At 41.4% G+C, this 18,749-nt stretch overlaps 1 protein-coding gene across 5 annotated transcripts in view; it reads left to right on the top strand.

Annotated features, from left to right (window-relative positions):
* The first annotated feature begins 3,846 nt into the window (after positions 1-3,846).
* The window catches only part of BCL11A (BAF chromatin remodeling complex subunit BCL11A), a 121,012-nt gene continuing 106,109 nt past the window's right edge, over positions 3,847-18,749 (top strand). For 3 of the 5 annotated variants that reach the window (XM_031950511.1, XM_003758255.4, XM_023494937.2), the window contains exons 1-2: positions 3,847-4,751; positions 12,332-12,661. In XM_031950511.1, the coding sequence (XP_031806371.1) occupies positions 4,697-4,751; positions 12,332-12,661 (385 nt within the window). In that variant the 5' untranslated portion in view covers positions 3,847-4,696. The remainder of the gene's footprint in view (positions 4,752-12,331; positions 12,662-18,749) is intronic. The other 2 variants (XM_031950510.1, XM_012540195.3) reach the window with 2 other exon arrangements.

Raw genomic sequence — 18,749 nt, 5'->3', positions numbered from 1 at the left:
ACTGGACTGCCAGAAAATAATTTTAATATTGTCATAATTTATTGCTCTCCAAAAGCCACTTTAAGAAGGGTAAATATACTTATTGTGTATCCAAGTGTGCTTTTTAAACTGCTTTTTCAATCCCCCTTTTACAAAACACCTGCATCATTCATCTATGCTTACATTAAAAAAAAAAATCTCTTAAAAGACCTTTTAAAAAAAACCACCCCCCACAAAATGTCCCCTTACCCCCCACCCTTGAAAGGTTAAATGAACTTCACGTGAAGTGGGGGGAGGAGGCAGCGGGGATGGTAAAGAAGGGGAATGCAGCACTCGTGGGGCATGGATCAGATGCCAATACAGTCATGATAATAATCCAGACGGCATGAAATATGGCTTTAAGGGGAGGGAGGGGAGAGTTTCCATTTAATTCCGGGCATTTTATGATGGTGAAATTAAATATATGTTAATGGTGGAAACGTTACTGGTTGCCTCTCCACTGACACACACGAAAAGCAGCTGCAAAAAATTGGCTTTTTAATGTATGTTTTAAGATGTGGTTTAGGAAGTAACCTCCTGGAATCTCAAACAAGTGCAGTAATAAAGCAGACCTACTTGTAACTAAGTGCTTAATTTCCTATGATTTTTTTTAAGAAAATCAATAAAATGTTGCCAGTTATTTATTGGAAATAACCACAGATAGATGCCCTGATATGTGCTGGCTTTGGAGAGCATACAATTGTGTAATGAATTGTAATTCAGAAGACTGTTAAATGTGAACCACAGAACCTTTCAGAGGTAATAAAGTCATTACTTTTTACACTACATCCAGCCCTGAAAAGCTTTATATACACCATTATGGATAAATCATATATATTTCCACGATACACAGATACCTACTTATATACCTTCTGTATATATGGACTTTTATGGACAGATGGTACAATATTCAAATATGAAAATCCTGGGTTCTAAAAAAAGAGACAGTTTGCTTTTGTTACCTAAAATGGTTTTTATTGTATTTATTGCATTTATTTAAAAGGAACACTCAGTTGCATTTCACCCCCCCCCTTTTTTCCCCCTTCAACGCATTCCCCTTCTTCCGCCACCCCTCACTCAAGCAATGACATTCATTTGCTAGCTCAAAGGCTGTTTTATAAAGAACAAGACAAAAATAGATAGTAGTGTAAGATAGATGCTGACCTGCTCTGAAGAACCCATGAAAAAGAGGAAAATCATATCAGGTACATGCTACAGAGCTTTACTGCAAATGATTCTTCCTGCTTCTTAACAGGATTTGAGGAATATTCCCCCCTCTCAGAGTAGAGGGAAATATACACGCACACACACACACATGCACGCACAACAAACCGCACACAGACAATCCCCACTCCTCCCATTCCACAACTCTCCTATTACTGAAGATCAAAAACCTTTTCTTCGCTCCGAGGCTTCACGAAGCCACCTCGGAATAGGAAGTCAATCATTTTGAATAGGTTTAAAACTTTAGGAAGATGACACCCGCATAAACAGCAGCATGCAAGCAGACGAGACTGAAAGGTACAGATGCGCGCGCGTGCGTGCATATTGTGTGTGTGTGTGTGTGTGTGTGTGTATGTGTGTATGCGCGCGCGCGTGTGTGTGTGTGTGTGTGTGTGTGTGCGCGCGCGTCCTTGCGCGCGGGCGCGCAGCTCAGCCAGGGGGTGGTAGAAGCTGGAGAAGCACCAGATTTAGGAAAGATTGGAAAAAAAAAGTCCACAAAGCATTTCACTTTACATGGCCCATCCCCCTTAGGATTTAGGAATGTAATGGTTAGAAGAAAATAGGGGCCTTGCTGTGAGCCTTGAGGGAAGGGGAGGAAAAGCTCCTCATTCATTCAGTGTACACACCTCCCTTCCCCTGCAGCTTTCCCTTCAGTTGGCTCCCACCTTCCCCTAACTCCTCACCCAATACAGGTCCTCGGCCTGTTGTTGATTCACTCCATTACTCCCTCTTCTTCCCCCCTCCCACTTCCTTTTTTTGGGGGGGTGGAGGGTGGGAGGCAGAGGAACGTCTGGCTGCTGGGTGCCATTGCAAGGGAGAGGAGAGGTGAGACGACTTTGCAGACACGTTTCAGAATAAACTTTCCAATCGTAGGGGGTGCTGTTGCTGTACATTTTACGTAAAACTGAAAGTATCCCACGCCAGAGAGAAGCACGCTTTTTGACAGCGGTGGCGGCAGCAGCCGCCGCCGCCAGCAGCAGTCTATGAGTGTGTGTGTGTGAGTGTGTGTGAGTGTGTGTGTGTGTGTGTGTGTGTGTGTGTGTGTCCGCGCGCTCACGCACGCTCACGCGCATTAAAGAGACAGGGGCTCATTTCCAACAAGTATCTCCTAATTTCTAAGTTTCAGCAAGAGGAAAAAAAATGTAAAAAAGGAGAAAGGAAAGATATTTGAGCTGTAGGGGGATGCGGTGGGGGCGGGGGAGGAATGTAAGCTTATGGGAAGGGGGCTGAGTTCCTGCAAGGTTGGCAACCACTTTTCTTTTCTTCCCTGCTGCTTTTGTGAGCAAACTGTGAGATTCCTATTATCCATTTTCTGTCCCTTTCTCTTTTCTCTCCCTGGGTAACGTCATTAATATAGCTTTGCGTGTTAAAATATTTCTTAGAGTCACGGCTTAGCTTCTCTTTTCTCGTGCTACATTCATTCATTCGTTCATTCATTCATTCTCTGACTTTCTCCCTTCTTCCTCTTTCCCACTTTCAGTTATTAAGTGAGGAAGACTTCCTTTCCTTCTCTCCCGATCCATCCCCACAACAGACCCATTTCCCCCCACTCCTTTCTGTTGCTCTAGATGGGTCATCCTTCATTAAAAAAAAAATGAAGGCAACCGTTTTGGGGGAGTAGCTGGCACTCACAGGAACACACATACAAAGCCCCCCTCCTCCTTCGCTTCTTTCCTCCTCCCTCCCCCCCCCCACCCCCAGCTGGTACCTTACAACCTTGCAACTCGCTGGCTGCTCTCCTGGGCATGGGTGCTCAATATTAAAGGGTAAGTTTCGGCGCGGCCGAAGCTATTGCCGTTACCGCTGCATCTCCCGCTTCCAAGCTGCTTATCTCTCCTTCCTGAACGATTTTGCTCTCCTGGACTCTTCCTCACTCTTGTCAGTAACGGCGCTGAGTCTCAAGAGTTGTGTTTCTGTCTTTATTTATTTATTTACCCTTGTCTCCTTCTTCCTTCTCGGGCCGCGGCACCTCGCTTTGCTCAGATTCGTGCTTTGCAGTTTCATTAAGACATTGTCCCTTCTTGCCCTCAGACTTCCTTAGCTACCTATTCTGCCTGCCTTTGGGGTGCAGTGGGGCATGGGGGTAAGTAGGGAGATGCTGAGTTGGAGCTTGGGCTCCCCCTTTCCCCTCACCTCACTCTCTAGCTGCTCCCCGAAACTCCTTCTAGTATCTCCTAGTCCTGCTTCTCTCCTTTACACACAGAATTGCTCCTTTCCTCTCTCCCCAACCTGGGAGCCGGAGGCTCCTGAAAGCTTCTGCCTTTCTGCTACGGTACACAAACTTCTTTTACAATTAATTCTTTACCACTCTCCGCAACACCCCCTCCCCAACCTTGGTACTTCTCTCCTTGGGTTGTAACTTCAGAGTTTAGTTATAAACTTCTGGTTTTTCTTTTCATGTTGTATTTTTTTGGGGGGGGTGGGGAGGGAGAGGGAGAAAAGTTTCAAAAGTGCAGATTGATGTCGGCTTTCACTTCTGCTCCAGGATGCATGCACGCCGGGCTGTGTGTGAGGCTAGCTGGGGAGGGGGGAAGTGGGTGTGTATAAGGAGGGGGTATCTACCTGGTTCCCCCCTCCCGCCTTTTTTTTTTTTTTTTTTTTTTTTTTTTGCTCCTCTGTGAGTTCCCTTCGTCCCTTTCTACGTACATCTTTAGCTTATTATTTAAGCACTTCTATCTCTTGTTTTAACCTTTCATTTTAGAGGGTGGCTGAGACACGGGGAGGACGTTCCCCTCCCCCCAAACATACACCTCTCCCTTCCCCCTCCCCCTTTCTTTTCTTTCCTCCTGGCCATGCCGTCTCCTCCTGTACTCGGCTGCGGCCACTTGTGAGCTCAATGCCCCCGCGCCTCCCCTGCCCCCCTCTCAGCACTACCTCCTCCCTTCCCACCCCCCCATTAGGCAGCTTGTGTCTGGCGTCTGGAGAGCCCCCCCCCACCTCCCCCTCCCAGCACTGTCCATTGGCTTGTCCTGGTCTCTTTTTCATGTCCAGCCCCTGATGTGTGTCCATTGGTGTTAGCCTACCCTTCCCTCCTCCCCTTCTCTCCTGCTCGCCCTGCCCATGTTTTGTATGTCTCTGTCCATCCAGGCTCCTGACGTTCAAGTTCGCAGGGACGTCACGTCCGCACTTGAACTTGCAGCTCAGGGGGGCTTTTGCCATTTTTTTCATCTCTCTCTCTCCCTCTCTCTCTCTCCCTCTCTCTCTCCCTCTATCTCTCCTCTCTCTCTCTCTCTTTTTTTTTTTGCCCAAAAAAAAAAGCCATGACGGCTCTCCCACAATTCATCTTCCCTGCGCCATCTTTGTATTATTTCTAATTTATTTTGGATGTCAAAAGGCACTGATGAAGATATTTTCTCTGGAGTCTCCTTCTTTCTAACCCGGCTCTCCCGATGTGAACCGAGCTGTAGTTCACCAGCCGCCGCCGCCGCCGCCGCCTCCTACTCCACAACCCACCATGTCTCGCCGCAAGCAAGGCAAGCCCCAGCACTTAAGCAAACGGGAATTCTCGCGTAAGTAATCTAATAATAATAATAATAATAATAAATAATAATAATAATGATGATGATGATGGTGATGATAGTGATGGAGTGCGAAAGAGAAGATGGGAAATGAAGGGTGCGTGTGCATGCGTTTCATTTTATTTTTAAGAAAGAGAAAAAAGAAAACATTTAAGTGAGGGGTAAAGAAATTAAAAGGGGGAAACCCACAGCACCTCAAACCGCAACCGTATATGCACTTTTGGAGAAGCGGGCAGCTTTCTTTTCGTTATTTTCCTTCCCCCTGCTCTCTTTTCTCCTTCTTTTCCTTTATTTCTCTTTGCGAAAAAGAAACGCTATGATTCTTCTCCCCTTATTTGCAAAATAATTAATGATAATAATGAGAGTAACTCCCAGACAACCCGGGGGAACAGGAGAAGGGGCGAGGGATTTCTTTCTCCAACCGCCGGAAAGAAAAAAAAAAAAAGTCAAAGGCTTTTTAAAAAAAATCCTGGGAAGAAAGAGGTGAGACTGGACATCGGACGCCGGCTCCCATGGTCAAGTGTGGACCAGAGGAGAAAGTAATAGCAATAATGCTAATGAATGGAAAAGTGGGACTTTTAGGGAGGGGGGAAGTCCCCCCTTCCCTCCTCCCCATAAGCCTTGTAGAGAAAAAGAAAGAGGTGGAGGAGAGGGGCGGTGAGAGGGAGACGAAGGGTTTGCGTTTGCAACGTGCGGGTAAAAGTGGCCGGTCCTTGCCTCCTTTTGTTTCCGCTCCGAGGTGGGTGTCTGTCCCGCTGTCTTTTGTGCCTCGCTCCCTCCCTCCTTCTATCCCTCCCTCCTCCTCCTCCTCCTCGTCCTCCTCCTCGTCCTCCTCCTCCTCAGCCGCCGCCGCCGCTGCTGCCGCTAAAGGGCAGCAGGGGCAAGGGGGAGGGGGAGGGCTGGGGGAAGGGAGGGTGGGGGAGATGTGGCTCTGCTGCCTGGACTGGTTGGCTTGGGTTGCTGCTGCCGCTGCCGCTGCCGCCGCCGCCGCTGCCACTACCGTCGCCGCGGCCACCGCCACCGCCGCTGCTGCGTATGCAGCCGCAGCTCGTGCTTGCTTAGTTCTTTGGTGCTTTTCTTTCTCTAGGGTCAAGTAACGTGCCCCTTCCCCTTCCCCGCCCCCTCCGTTCCTCCTGCCGCAAAAGACAGAAAACGCGCTTGGCAAATTGCAAGATGATTTTTATTTTTCTTCCCCAAAACAGAGAAGCTAAAAACCTCAGTAGCTCTAGTCTGAACCGAGATTTTCCAACGTACAGTCCGCTCTCCCTCTTCCCCCCCTCCAAAAAAGAGAGAGAGAAAATACGCACGCACTGAGTACAAGGGGCAAAAAAAAAATCAAGCCAAGCAACAAACCAACCACAAACCCCCAAACCCCTTCTCTTGCAAACTTAGTCTTCAGGCTGCACAGAGAGGGAGCGAGGAATTCCCTCCTCTTACTATTTTTTGGAAGATTTTCAAAAAAAGTGGAAGTGGATTTTGATTGGGAAAAATCTCGTGTCTGAATGTTTACAAGCACCGCGTGTGCGGGAGCCTCCTGCCAACAAACAGATACAGGACCCAAGCTAACCAAACCAGACCGAAAAGGAGAAAAAGCAGCAGCAGGTCCAGTTTCTTTCTTTCTCCCAACCCCAGCTCAAACAATAACAGTATGAAAAGTAACATAAAATCAGATGCCCTGGAATCAGAGTAGGAAAAAGCAACAACTTAGTCTCTTACCTTCTCTAACTCCCCTCCCCCCAATACATATAAATGATTGGAATTTACAGCATCCATCATTAGCCTTTGGAAAAGGTAGATTTTAAAATTATTTTGCAAAACAAGGAGGAACAATGCACACTTCCACTTCCTTCCCCCTCCCTGTACCCCTTTTAGTTCCCCCCTTTCCTCTGTTGGAATAGATAGGGGGAGGTTTCAAAATGAGCTTTCCTTCTACTTTGCTTTGTAACTATAAAACTCCCCGGCACCTCAAAGACAAAGTGGGGGGCGGGGAAGAAGGGGGATACGTTTGATTCCGAAGAACAAGTTTGCGCTGAGGCTTGTGCAGTGCTTTAGATCTACAGGACTCCGGGATAATTCTCCCATATATTCCGGTTGTCTATTTTCTCCCCCCTAGACTGAATAATCTTGGGTTAGAGATATGAAGGGATGTAGGTTGAGTGTGTGTGTGTGTGTGTGTGTGTGTGTGTGTGTGTTTGTGTAGTGGTCAGAATAGCTATATTTGACTGTAACTACAGCCCAGGCGCTTGTCTTGGCCTGGGGCAAAGTTTGACTGCTAGAGAAAAAGTATAAGGGGTAGAAAAGCCAGTCTTAATGCCACCCCCCCAATCATTTAAAAATTGTTTATTAATGTTAATGACTCTATTCTAGATGTCTTTTTAAAAAGGGAGGTTGGCTCAGAAACTTGTCACACTTTTGAAGATCCTTTGCCTTCTCTCTACCCACCCCCACCCCAAACATGTTGCAGGATCCCTCCCTTTCCCCACCCCCTTGTATCCCTCCCTCCTTCGTTCCCCCATTCCCATCCCCCACTATCCCCTAGCCACGCCGGATCCCGAACAGACCGGGTGCGCAGCGATTTGAAGTTACTATACTTTCAGGTACCCAAGGCGGGAGGGTAGCTTTTTTTTCTTTCTTTTTTTAAGAGCAAAAAATATATACATATATGTGTGTATAAAATACACGCAAACATATATATATGTATATTTAAATCATGAGGTTGGGATGAAAATGAAGGTGAGGTTTTTATCGGAGGGTAGCCTCTTGTTTCCCAGACTAACCTCCCATTGAGTTTTCAAACAGCATCACCCCTTTCCCCATCAATCTTCCACCCCCACCCCTCCCCATCCCCGTGCATGTTACAGGGGTTGATCAGTCAGTCATGAGGGTACAGGGGATTCTCTTATGTTAACTTTTTTTCTAAATATATGGGGGCAATAAAGGGGGATAGATGTGGGGAGCTAGCGACTATTCCGACCCCCAGCTGTATTCCCCCCCCAACTAAACCTGAATGTTCTATTCGGTCGCTAGGAGGCAGAGCAAGATCAAGAAAGCTCAGCGAACTTGAACCTGACCACTACCAAACCGCCTTCCCCCAACCCTTCCCCCCCACCCCTCCCTTGAATTCTCAACGTTTTCCTTGGCGGGGGAGGAATGGATGTATATGTTGGGGGGAGGGAGGGGGAGAGCGTGCGGCTGCGAACCGGAAAATTCCCCTCTCCCTTTTTCCTCTTATTTCTTTGTTCTTAATTTTGGCTTTCAAAAATAAGACGATTTTTACTAGAACCTTTGCAAATTACGCATAGAGAGAGATATAGATAAAAAATATAAGCATTGCACAGTGAAGAGTAGAATTTTTTTTTTTTTTTTTTTGGAAGTGGAGATGATAGGAGAGAGGAAAGGGAAAAACCTAGCTTTAGAGAGCGCGCTTTTCCTCTGCTTTCCTCCCTAAGGCTGAAAGCGACGGAACGATTTCCTCCGAAGGAGAACCGGGGTTTGGCAAGTTTGCACTTGGTGTCTAGCTAGATTTCGCCATCTCCTTCTCCCAGTCCCTTGGCTGGGAGCATTCACTCTCTCGGCCGGGGAGCTCGCCTTGCCTGGCCCTGCTGCTGCTGTTGTAAGAGATGCATACGCTCCCCTCTTCGAATGCATACCCTCCTCCCCCGAGTTCCTACCTCCCAGCCTGGGGATCATAACAACAATAGTAATAGTCATCATCATCACAACAGTAATGCCACCAGCGTGATTAATAATGAATAACCAGACTACCAACGCGCGCGCACACGCACCAAATTGCAGAAGGAAATTCATTGCAAAGCTCCCCCAAAGCGGATCAGTAAAAGAAGTGTGAGTGAGCGTGCATGTTGTAAATATAATTTTTTCGTGACTTGAGGCAAGGGGAGGAAGTTAGAGTATATGTGTATTTATATATATACACATATTTTAATGACTTTCTTTGCTCCAGCTTCTTCCTAACCTCCGTCCTCTTTTCACAGACTAACAGCCAAGATGTATATAGCTCTAGCCCCTTGCGTTTTCGAGCTGAATGGTGCTGGGCTGGAAACGGGGTGTTAAGGCAGTAGCAGCCCCAAATACACCCATTCTCCGTGCGCTCCTCCCCCCTTCCCCCTTTCAAGCGAACGGAAAAGAGACGGAGAAGCATTTGCACGTGTTCTCAGCGAGCGCTGCTCGGGAGCCAGCCGCTTTGCACGCTGCTCGCATTGTGCCTAGCAGACAGTCAGTTACCCTTCCAACTTCACTTAACGTAGAGTGTCTCTCCAGCTGTCCCCTCTTCCATTTTGCCCACCTTTAGCCCCTTCTGTCCCCTACCTCAGTCTGCTTCCTTTTCTTTTGCCTTTCTTTTTTGGACTTTACCTTTCTTTAAAAAGCCAATATTTCCAGCCTCCGTTTTTCCCCCCTTACCCTGACAATCAGAGATGCACTTGGAAAGCAAACTTGAAGAAGGCATGTCTCCCCCCCACCTCTTTCCAACCACCAGTCCTCGGCTTTTCCCCTCCCCCACTCTTCCGCCTCTCTCATCCCCCCCTCAGCTTCCCTCCTCATTTCCCTATTTTTCTTTTCTTCTCTTTTTACTCTTCTCAAATGAAAGAGAAGAGAGATACCGGCTGAATCAGTTGTAAGAGCATTTAGATATCTCTTGTCTGTCTTGCTATGTGAATATTGAAACATTTTATTTTCCACTTCTCATTTCACGTGAAGGGAGAATTGGTTGTTAATTTTATTTCTTGCTATCTCTTCAGAGCTCATCCAGAACTCCCTCCCCCTCCTCAGATCCAAGTTTATGGGGGTGGGGTAGGGTGAAGGAGGGTAGGAAAATGGAGTGGGGGGGAGGGTGTAAAATGGCTGAGATTAGGAATGTTTTTAGGGGAAGAGAAATTTGCATTAAAATACAGAGAAATTATCTGATGCCCAGAAAGGAAATGTTGATTGCCACTGAGAAAAGATGTCAATGCAAATCAGTGGCTAAACCAAGATAATCGTATTTTCCTATTTCCTTTGTGCAACACTCTGTCTGATTTTTTAATAATAACAGCAATAATAAAAACACGTTTTGCTATTTCTCTATATCTATAGTCAAATGTTTTGCAAGGAACACGGTGTTAAACGTATTTCATACATTAGGATATAATTCTTGTTAATTAGCAATAATTTACGTTAAGAGCATAGAAAATGTTGAGGTTACAGGTTTTATATCTGTACATTTGATCATCTTGTTATTTTCAAGAACTTTGCCTCCTATAAAATTAATTAGGTGAAATGTGGAGGTGTAATCAGCAACCTCTGAATTACCACTTCATTTCCTGGTTTTGATTGTAAATCAGCTCAGTCACTACATTTAGAAGACTTTAACCAAGTCTGTTTTTGTGTAGTATTACTTATAACTATTTGAAATCTATAAGAATATTTTATTTTACTGCCAAATAGAATCTCCAATTTCAGAAGTCAATCAGGGCCTGGGAATTAAAAAAAAAAAAATCTTGAATGGAATATTTTTGGCCAAGATTCCAGGTACTACTGATTTTAATATGTAAATATTTTACAGCGTTTTTTTTCTTCTGCTTTTAGAGTTTATAACTTGTAATTAATATTTAACAAAAAGATACATTTATCTATATTAAAATAATAATTCCTTTATTTATACCGGAAGAATCTTGGAGAATGATTTTCCTATTTAATTAAATCACTTTTTTCAAAATTCAAACAACTGTTCTCAAATAAAATAACAGAAAGTTACAAATCAAAAAGCCCTTATGTTTATTTTTCTGTTCTAAAACAGTGTACAGGTCTATTGTGTGTTTATATTTTTGTCAGTAAGTTGAGAAAAGAAACTTGAATGCTAAAATTGTTGTCTTTATTAACAGTAATATAACCTTCATATTCCTGTGGTTGACCTTATGTTAAATTAGGAGTAGGACTGGAGGCTTGAAATTATGGAATCTATCACTGTGTCCTACTTGGAGCTCAGGTGCACTTAGGTAGTGCTCTCTCAATATTATTTTACCCAGCACATCTGGGAGCTACTCCAGATCTTCCCCCTCAATATTCAGTCTAGGTAGGGTTGAAATAAATTTAACCTGAGTTCACTGGATTTTTGCACTTTATCAAAATCTGTTCCAATATTCTACAGTGAAATTAAAATCTATTTTTTGATTCTCTGTGGCTTTAAGTTCATTAAATGTGAAATTGGCAGCTTGCTAAAGAAGGTCAGACTGATTAACTGTTTGAGAGTTGTACATATTCTGCTCCCTTTCATTAACTGACAGTGTTTGGGATGGGTTTTGCATTTTGTAATGCAGTTTGTTTTTGTTGTAAAGTAAGCATTGTGTTTCATGAGCAGAAACATAGCAACCCTTTTCTCTCCCTTGCAAGGTTAAAATGATAGAAGCTATTCTACTAGGTGCCAAGATATTTCAGGGCAAAGTTTAAAAAGGGGGGGGGGGAGGTGAGCAGTAAGCATGTCTTTCATGCCTACCTTGTTATACCATCCACTGGTGATTGTGTGCAGAAATAGCTCCATAATGAAGCATTTTGGAGCTCATTCAGAAAATTAGTCAACTTGGACAACATTAGAAGTATTTCAAGTTTAAAGAAAGGACTTCTCAGCGTTGTTATGAAATGTGGCATTCAGTTGACCATACTGATTTTTCTATCATGAGGGCCACCAAGCACAAACACGTTTAGAATATTTTAGGCATTCCTTTCTTCAGAATGGAAGGAGGGAAAAAAGACTAGTTGGCTTATTTCCTTAAGTAGTCAAAAGTATCCTATTTAGCTAATGTGTCTAAGAAGAATTACCAGTGAATTTGCTTTAAAAAAAAATTGTGGCATAGTTTAAAGTGAGGGCCTGGCAGTGTGAATTGTGCTGTATTATGATTATTTATTTAGATGATTTTGCAGGTAAATGTTATCTTTCTTAAGACCACCTTGTAAATGTAGCACTTTTTGTTATTTGAGGTACCAGACTTGCATTTTATGGAAATGTATCTAGCTAGATATAATTAGGTGTGTTTGCTTTCATTCACACAAAGGTGTGTGTTACTAACCAATTTTGTACTTGGGAAGTTTAGAAATCAAATCACTGATTTAGGGGAAAAGAAACACATTTACTTTTTGTCCATAACAATGTTACTATATAATATATATATGTGTGTGTGTGTGTGTGTGTATATATATATATATATATATATATATATATATATACACATTTTTTTTTTTTGGTGGATGCTTATAGTAATTCTTACCCCACCACATTAACCATTCATTTAAAAATCCCATTTGGTTTAAACTTCTAAACCAGGCAAGTTTGTACTACATGTTTTCTGTAGTCCTGAATGTTAGGCAGTTTCCTTAAAAATATAAGGAGCGGCCTCTTCGATAAATTCCTTTTCTTGTGGATATCAACATTCTCATAAATTTTATATGCTATCTTTTTTTTTTCTTTTAAAACCTAGAGACATTTAACATAATGCAGAGGGATTAGATTTAGAAGAATTGATTTCCTCCCCTTTTCTTCTGTTTTCTAATACCTGTGCTTTATGTTTTCCAAACTGCAGCCGAACCTCTTGAAGCCATTCTTACGGATGATGAACCAGACCACGGCACGTTGGGAGCGCCAGAAGGGGACCATGACCTTCTCACCTGTGGGCAATGCCAGATGAACTTCCCATTGGGGGACATTCTCATTTTTATTGAGCACAAACGGAAACAATGCAATGGCAGTCTCTGCTTAGAGAAAGCTGTGGATAAGCCACCCTCACCTTCACCAGTCGAGATGAAAAAGGCGTCCAATCCTGTGGAGGTTGGCATCCAGGTCACGCCAGAAGATGACGATTGTTTATCAACGTCATCTAGAGGAATTTGCCCCAAACAGGAACATATAGCAGGTAAATCAGAAGCAAGGAGAAAAGCTGTTTGCATGTTTTCTTTCTATCTGCAATAGGGGCTATAACTAAGCACTAAGGAGTGGTGGAGTGTTTTATCTATCTCTCCATGTAACTGTCCACAGTAGTCCTGTAATGTCGATCCTGTTGCTAACATTCAGAAGACAGAAAAATAAATATCTTCCATACCACCAAGTAAGATATAGAATACACACACACACACACACACACACATACACACACTTACCACCTACCCCTTCCTGCCCTCTGGGTCTGCTCTGACTACCATTCCTTCCCCCCCCCCCTTTTTATTCATTTTGTAAGGGATGGTTCCTCCTCTTGTTCTTGATATATCAAGCCTAATTTCTAGTGTCCACCATTTTCCATTTTGATATCATGTTTAGGATAAAGTAATCACGTGGGCTTTTATGGGTCATCCAATGATCTTAGTGCTTTAAAATCTTTTGTAAGAATACCCAAGGGGAGAGACTAGTACTAGGCTTTTCTAAATTGGAGATGGTTTGGCAGGATGGTTGGAGGGGTAGGGAAAGAGTTAACAGAGCTCCGGGGCTACCCTTGGATCCATATTGGCTGTCAGCAGTATGGGGCTGTAATTAAACACAGCCCGGTGGCAGGGATGACACCGCGACCTTGACTTTAAGATGCCATTTTCCACTGGCCAGGCCAGAGTAGAGAGGGCACTTTCTGAAGCGCACAGACATGCTTATTCGAAAAGTTTAAGGGCATGTTGGAAATTTCAAAAGGTTGGTTTGACAGAAAAGGCTGCTCTCTGCAGCCTGCCTCCTCAGCTAAATGATAAATGCTTCTCTGTACTCTCTCTTGTCTCTGATGTGGTTTTGACAGATGTATCTTGATTTTGTTTGTGGTTTACACAACCACATGTCACCCTTACAAATGTCCAGCCCAGAGTTCCACTGTTCTAATATGATATAAAAATTCCATAAAAAAATACATGTATAGATTCAGTAGTGCCCTTTTCTTTAGCTAATTTTAACTACAAGGCACCTGGATATGTTGAGTTTCTAAGGAGTTGAGAAAGGAAGAGGGAATTAAATATAGGACAGATTAAATTTCTCATCTAGGTGAGAAAGGAGCCCCCTTATGGGTAGATTCCTAATCTGTTAAGATGCTCCTTAAAACATTTTTATGGAACTCCAGTGGTTTAACATATAAACCAAGTGACTGGATGATCTAGCAAGATAGAAATGTAATTTCCACCAATAGAGCCTTCCCCTCCATCTTTCCCCATAGGCAAAGGGAAGAAAAGAAGGGTTGGCTGTTTGAGAGAAGGCAGTGCATGTAATCATTTGATACACTGGAGCTTGTCTCTCTGACTTGGTTTGGCCACAGAGTTGAACCATAATAGTTCAGTGGGCCTTAGGGGATTAAATGTCATATTTCTCTCTTCCCCCTGGAATCTAATCATTAAAATCAAACTTGGCATTTGTATTTTTTTTCTTTTTTTATAATGCTCACAGTAATAACATTCAGATTCCTCCTCCTCTCCCCCCCTTCAGTTAAGTGAAGGCTCTGCTACCAGTAAAGCTGGATTTGGAAAGTTGGGTGTTTTTGTTTTTGTTTTTTTTTTTTCATCCAACTTATGTGACATATAGGTTAAAGTAGTTTTTTTTTTTTTTTTTCCTTAGCGTAGTACGTGGCAGTGACCATTTCCATGTGCTGTCTGTGATTTGAAGGAAAATGAACAGAAGTGTAAGGCATGATTAATGAAGCAGGAGCTAGTGGAAAGGGATTTGTAGTCTTTGGAGATCCAAAGCCATGCTAAATCACCAAATATGGAGTAACACTTGCGTGATGTAACATCGTATTTACATATTGAACTGCTCTGTTTAAAAGACAAAACACAGTATCTGTCAAGCAAGAATTAAAACCACACTACTCACCATGCTCCCAAATAAGTTGTTCAGATTTAGACCCCGCTCTAAAATTCTAGGATTGTGTTTCTTGGAATGATACAGGAACTAGGAGAAAGTGCTATAGTTTAGAATTGTACTGGTATATGTGTGAGTCTGAGAAATGGGATTGTGAATAATGAGACAAATGGGAATAGTGTGGTTTTTATTTTGGTGGTTGTCATAAAGGTTCTAGTAAGTAAGTTATTATTATCATCATTGCTAAAGATAAGTTACAATATCTATGAAGTAGACAAGAGAGGGAGGAAAAAGTGCTAGATGTTTACATTTTTACAGATGATGTTTAAAAAAATGAATCTAATGCTAATAGATTTCATAAGCAGAGACAATATCTTGGATATTATATAGATACATAATTGAGATGATCCAAGTGGAGATAAAGCTTTCATGCACTGATAATTTGCAAGTCTGTGATTCTTTTCTTTGTATTTAATAACCTTTCCCCACCCCGGCATCACTGAACATAAACAGTTTGGGCAGATCTCAAAGCAGTTGTCAGTAGCTAGAATCATGGCTTCTAATAACTGAGATTAATGAATGAGTAGTGTCCTATGGTGAAATTAGCATTCCAGTCCATTGAGGACAATATGGCTCTAGGTACGTGGGGTGCCCCTGAAGCAAAGTTTGGGAAGACAGTTATACACTTTCAAATACATTTCTCTAAAGCACATGATTTCGTAGCTTCTTTGCATTTCATGGTCAGGAAAGAATGGATCCTAGTAATCATTCACATGATATTTAAATATGCCATTTGAATAGAGAGGAAAAGCAATACTATCCTATTAGGAAAGGAACCCGAAAAATTGCTAGAAGAATGTGTTTGGTAACCACATAAAAAGGTAGTCAGCTAAATGGGTTTTATTAGTGTTCTAAGTTGAATTTGGATACAAGTGAATGCTGTGTGCTATTTTATAGATAGTAAGCTGAAATATAAGACTAAAAGACCGTCTTACTGAAGAAAATAAAGCTTGAGGTTCAGAATAAGGCAAAGTCGATTTAAACCTGCAGCAAAATAATGCACATTTTAACTGTGCAGGAGTCTTTCAAAATAAATGTTTTCTAGGGAGAATGATTGTAGTTGTCAGATAAATGGATGAGCATAACACCAGCATATAAATGTATATGTGTTAATTCATAAATATATTATATATTGTTAAATTGAATTTTCTCAAATGCATTGAGTAATTATTTAAAATTTGTTGTATTTACCTATTATCATAGCAGAAATGTCAGGAGTTGAACAGAAAATTAATGTTATGTTGAGTAGGCCTGTTGAGGCAGCTTTCATCAATAGGTATGCCAAATATTTACCACCAGGTACCAGCAGCTTTGAATTTGTAGCTAGGTCTAGAAGGGTTTGTTTTTTCAGTGTCATATTTTACAATGGAGGGTAATATTAACTAAAGTACCTAGAGATCACTGAATATAAAACGCTGTTCACTTATTGAAAAGACTAAAAAATATTTACAGTCCCATGGTGTCAGATTTGGGGTTTGGAATTTGTTGAGTATAGAAAAATCTATAAACTGGGGATAGTTTTGTGAAGAGGGAGGAATGAGGTAAAAGGAGACTGGCTATAGGCATCCAATTGGACTATTATATCATTTTCTATTTATTAATGGCCATATATTTGTACTTGTGAATTTTTTTTTAATTGCTTAAGATAGCACAAATCAAATCTATGTAAAGAAATATAAATCCCACACCTTTATCCAGTTGGAAATAATAATAACTCCCAAATAAAATAAAATAAAAGAGCTTATTATTTAAAAGGTAAAGCAAATATTAAAGGCTTACATTTTTTGGAATTCACAAAATGAATTCTTTTGTACCTTTTTGAATTTTTGCTAGCTCAAACTGAACTGAGAGATGTATCTGTGCATTTATGGTATAATTATAAATGAGACTCTAAATTACAGTAGCCTATTATCTCTATCTTCATTGTTTCTTATTTGGTTCTGGATGGAAATTATTGACACATATGAAGTAGTTTGTATTGCATCTAAAAAAAAACAGCCAATATAGTACTCTGTTACTGAAAATTCCAGTTGAATCCACTATCACAAACTAATGAATATTTTCCCTCTTAAATATCTACCAGTCCCTATCAAAAAATAATTCTGGCAAACCAGTTATCAATTTGTGAGGCTACTATCCAAAGGCTCCTGGTCATGAGCCTGTGAGTTCTACATACAAGCTGTATTTGTAAATAAGACAGAGAAAGGTTGTGAACCTGCAGCTTGGGTGTTTTGTCAAAGTACAATGTCAGAGAAACTCTTTCTAAGACAAATTGTAAATAGAACTGTCACAGTGATTGCATGATTGAGCTGCAGAAGTGTCTTACAATTGTTGGCATTGTCAGAAGACTTTTGAAAGCTTAATTAAACACAGTGGCCTGTATGGCTGCTAAATTTACTTTGGGAAAGGGGGAAAAATGCTAAAATGTAGGCGATCCAAAAGTTCTTCAGATGTTACCCTTTTGGTGACACATAAAAGATGCATTGTTCATTTTCCTAGTAGCCTTTTATAAATAATAGTTTTGAGAATTGGGCCACGTGATATGAAGATCATCCTGTGTATGATGTGGGGATTGTGTTAGTTTTTCTATCTCCTGCTGTTACAGATAGTTAATGTAAAAATGGCCTTTTATTGGAAACACAAATATGTATTCACTTGAAGAACAGGAGCAGAGGGGGAGAAAGTTTCCTTCTCATTCTATGTGTCTTTTCTGTGAAAGCATCAAAAAAAAAAAAAAAAGAAAGAAAGAAAGAAAGAAAAGAAAAGAAAAAAAAAACTGTAATTTAAAAAATCACGCCATCCATCCTCGATTGCCTTGCAAGTTGTGCCTTTTACTTTAAGAGATCTGAAATAGATTTCCCACACCTTTCTCCTTGGGAATGGGACATTCGATTGTGGAGCTGGACATTTGCTACAATGGAACTGGGTTCAAAACGTGATTCTGCAAATGTGGGCTAGGACAGTAGGCTATCAACTCAGGGTAGGTGCAAAATGATGATACGTTTTTGAGCCCTTGAATATCGTTCCTTTCCCATGTAGCCTTAGTTCAGAGTTTCACTCTGAACTCTGAGGATTAAATTTGGAGATTTGGAATAAACAAGAAACAAATTAATAGGAAAGCATGTAAATCTATGTCAAGATTTCTATACTTTCTGAATGGAAATTGCTGATAGAAAGAACTAGGTTAATGCTGACAGTCCCTACTTGTGTGAAAGTGAAATTCAGAAACTCTGGATTACCTTTGGAAAAAAAAATATTAAGTTGAACCTAGGTAGAAATCATAGCTAGGGAGATTCACAGGATTTCGTCACTCAGCATAAATTTAATCTACATTTGTTGGTCTGTTCACACCCTTTGTTACACAAAGAAATCATTTGACAAAATTCACCCCAAGCGCAAGTCTGTTTTTATATACAGTAGTACCAGCTCTCTGCAATAGAAAGCACTTAGCATCAAGCTGGACATAACCTGGCATCTTGCCACACTTTAAGCATGAGATCTAATCACTAAGGATCTTTAGTACCTTTCTACTTGTTCGGATTTCATTTGGGTCGTGGCTATGTCAGCAGTGTTGTTATTACAAGGATTTAAAAATATTTGAAACTTAGTTGATATTTTTCAGCAGAGTTTTAAATTAAGAAGATTTTTATTTTATGTGGCAGTTTGGGGAGGGGAACTCATTATTAAAAGTTCATTAAAATATGCCTACACATAGAATTTAATCAATGATGACTAGTATTTCTATTTGCATTACAATAAAAAAAATCACGGTATGCTTTCTTGGCGTTTGTTGGGGAGTATGAAATCCTTATTTTTTTTTTCCTCTTCAATATAAGCATATTTAATTTGCATCCATCTATCTTTCCTTACAAGGTCTATGGAGCAGTGGTCAATTTCACCAAATTTACTTTTGTAATTTGCCGGGTAGTGTCTTAGACAATGGCCTAATTAATTTCATCACAAATCATATTACTGCCACAGGAATCATTTTCTGTCACAAACTTAATTTCTAGGAAATGCAACCTGACGAATACGAGCTTTAAGCTCTCAACATGTGCTCCTGGAGACCAAAGGCAGATTTGAAATAAAAATATGTCAGTATGCATGATGCCAAACTCAAT

The sequence above is a fragment of the Sarcophilus harrisii genome, chromosome 2 (assembly GCF_902635505.1).
Source record: "Sarcophilus harrisii chromosome 2, mSarHar1.11, whole genome shotgun sequence".
NCBI lineage: Eukaryota > Metazoa > Chordata > Mammalia > Dasyuromorphia > Dasyuridae > Sarcophilus > Sarcophilus harrisii.
This window is presented reverse-complemented; position numbering and strand designations above follow the sequence as displayed.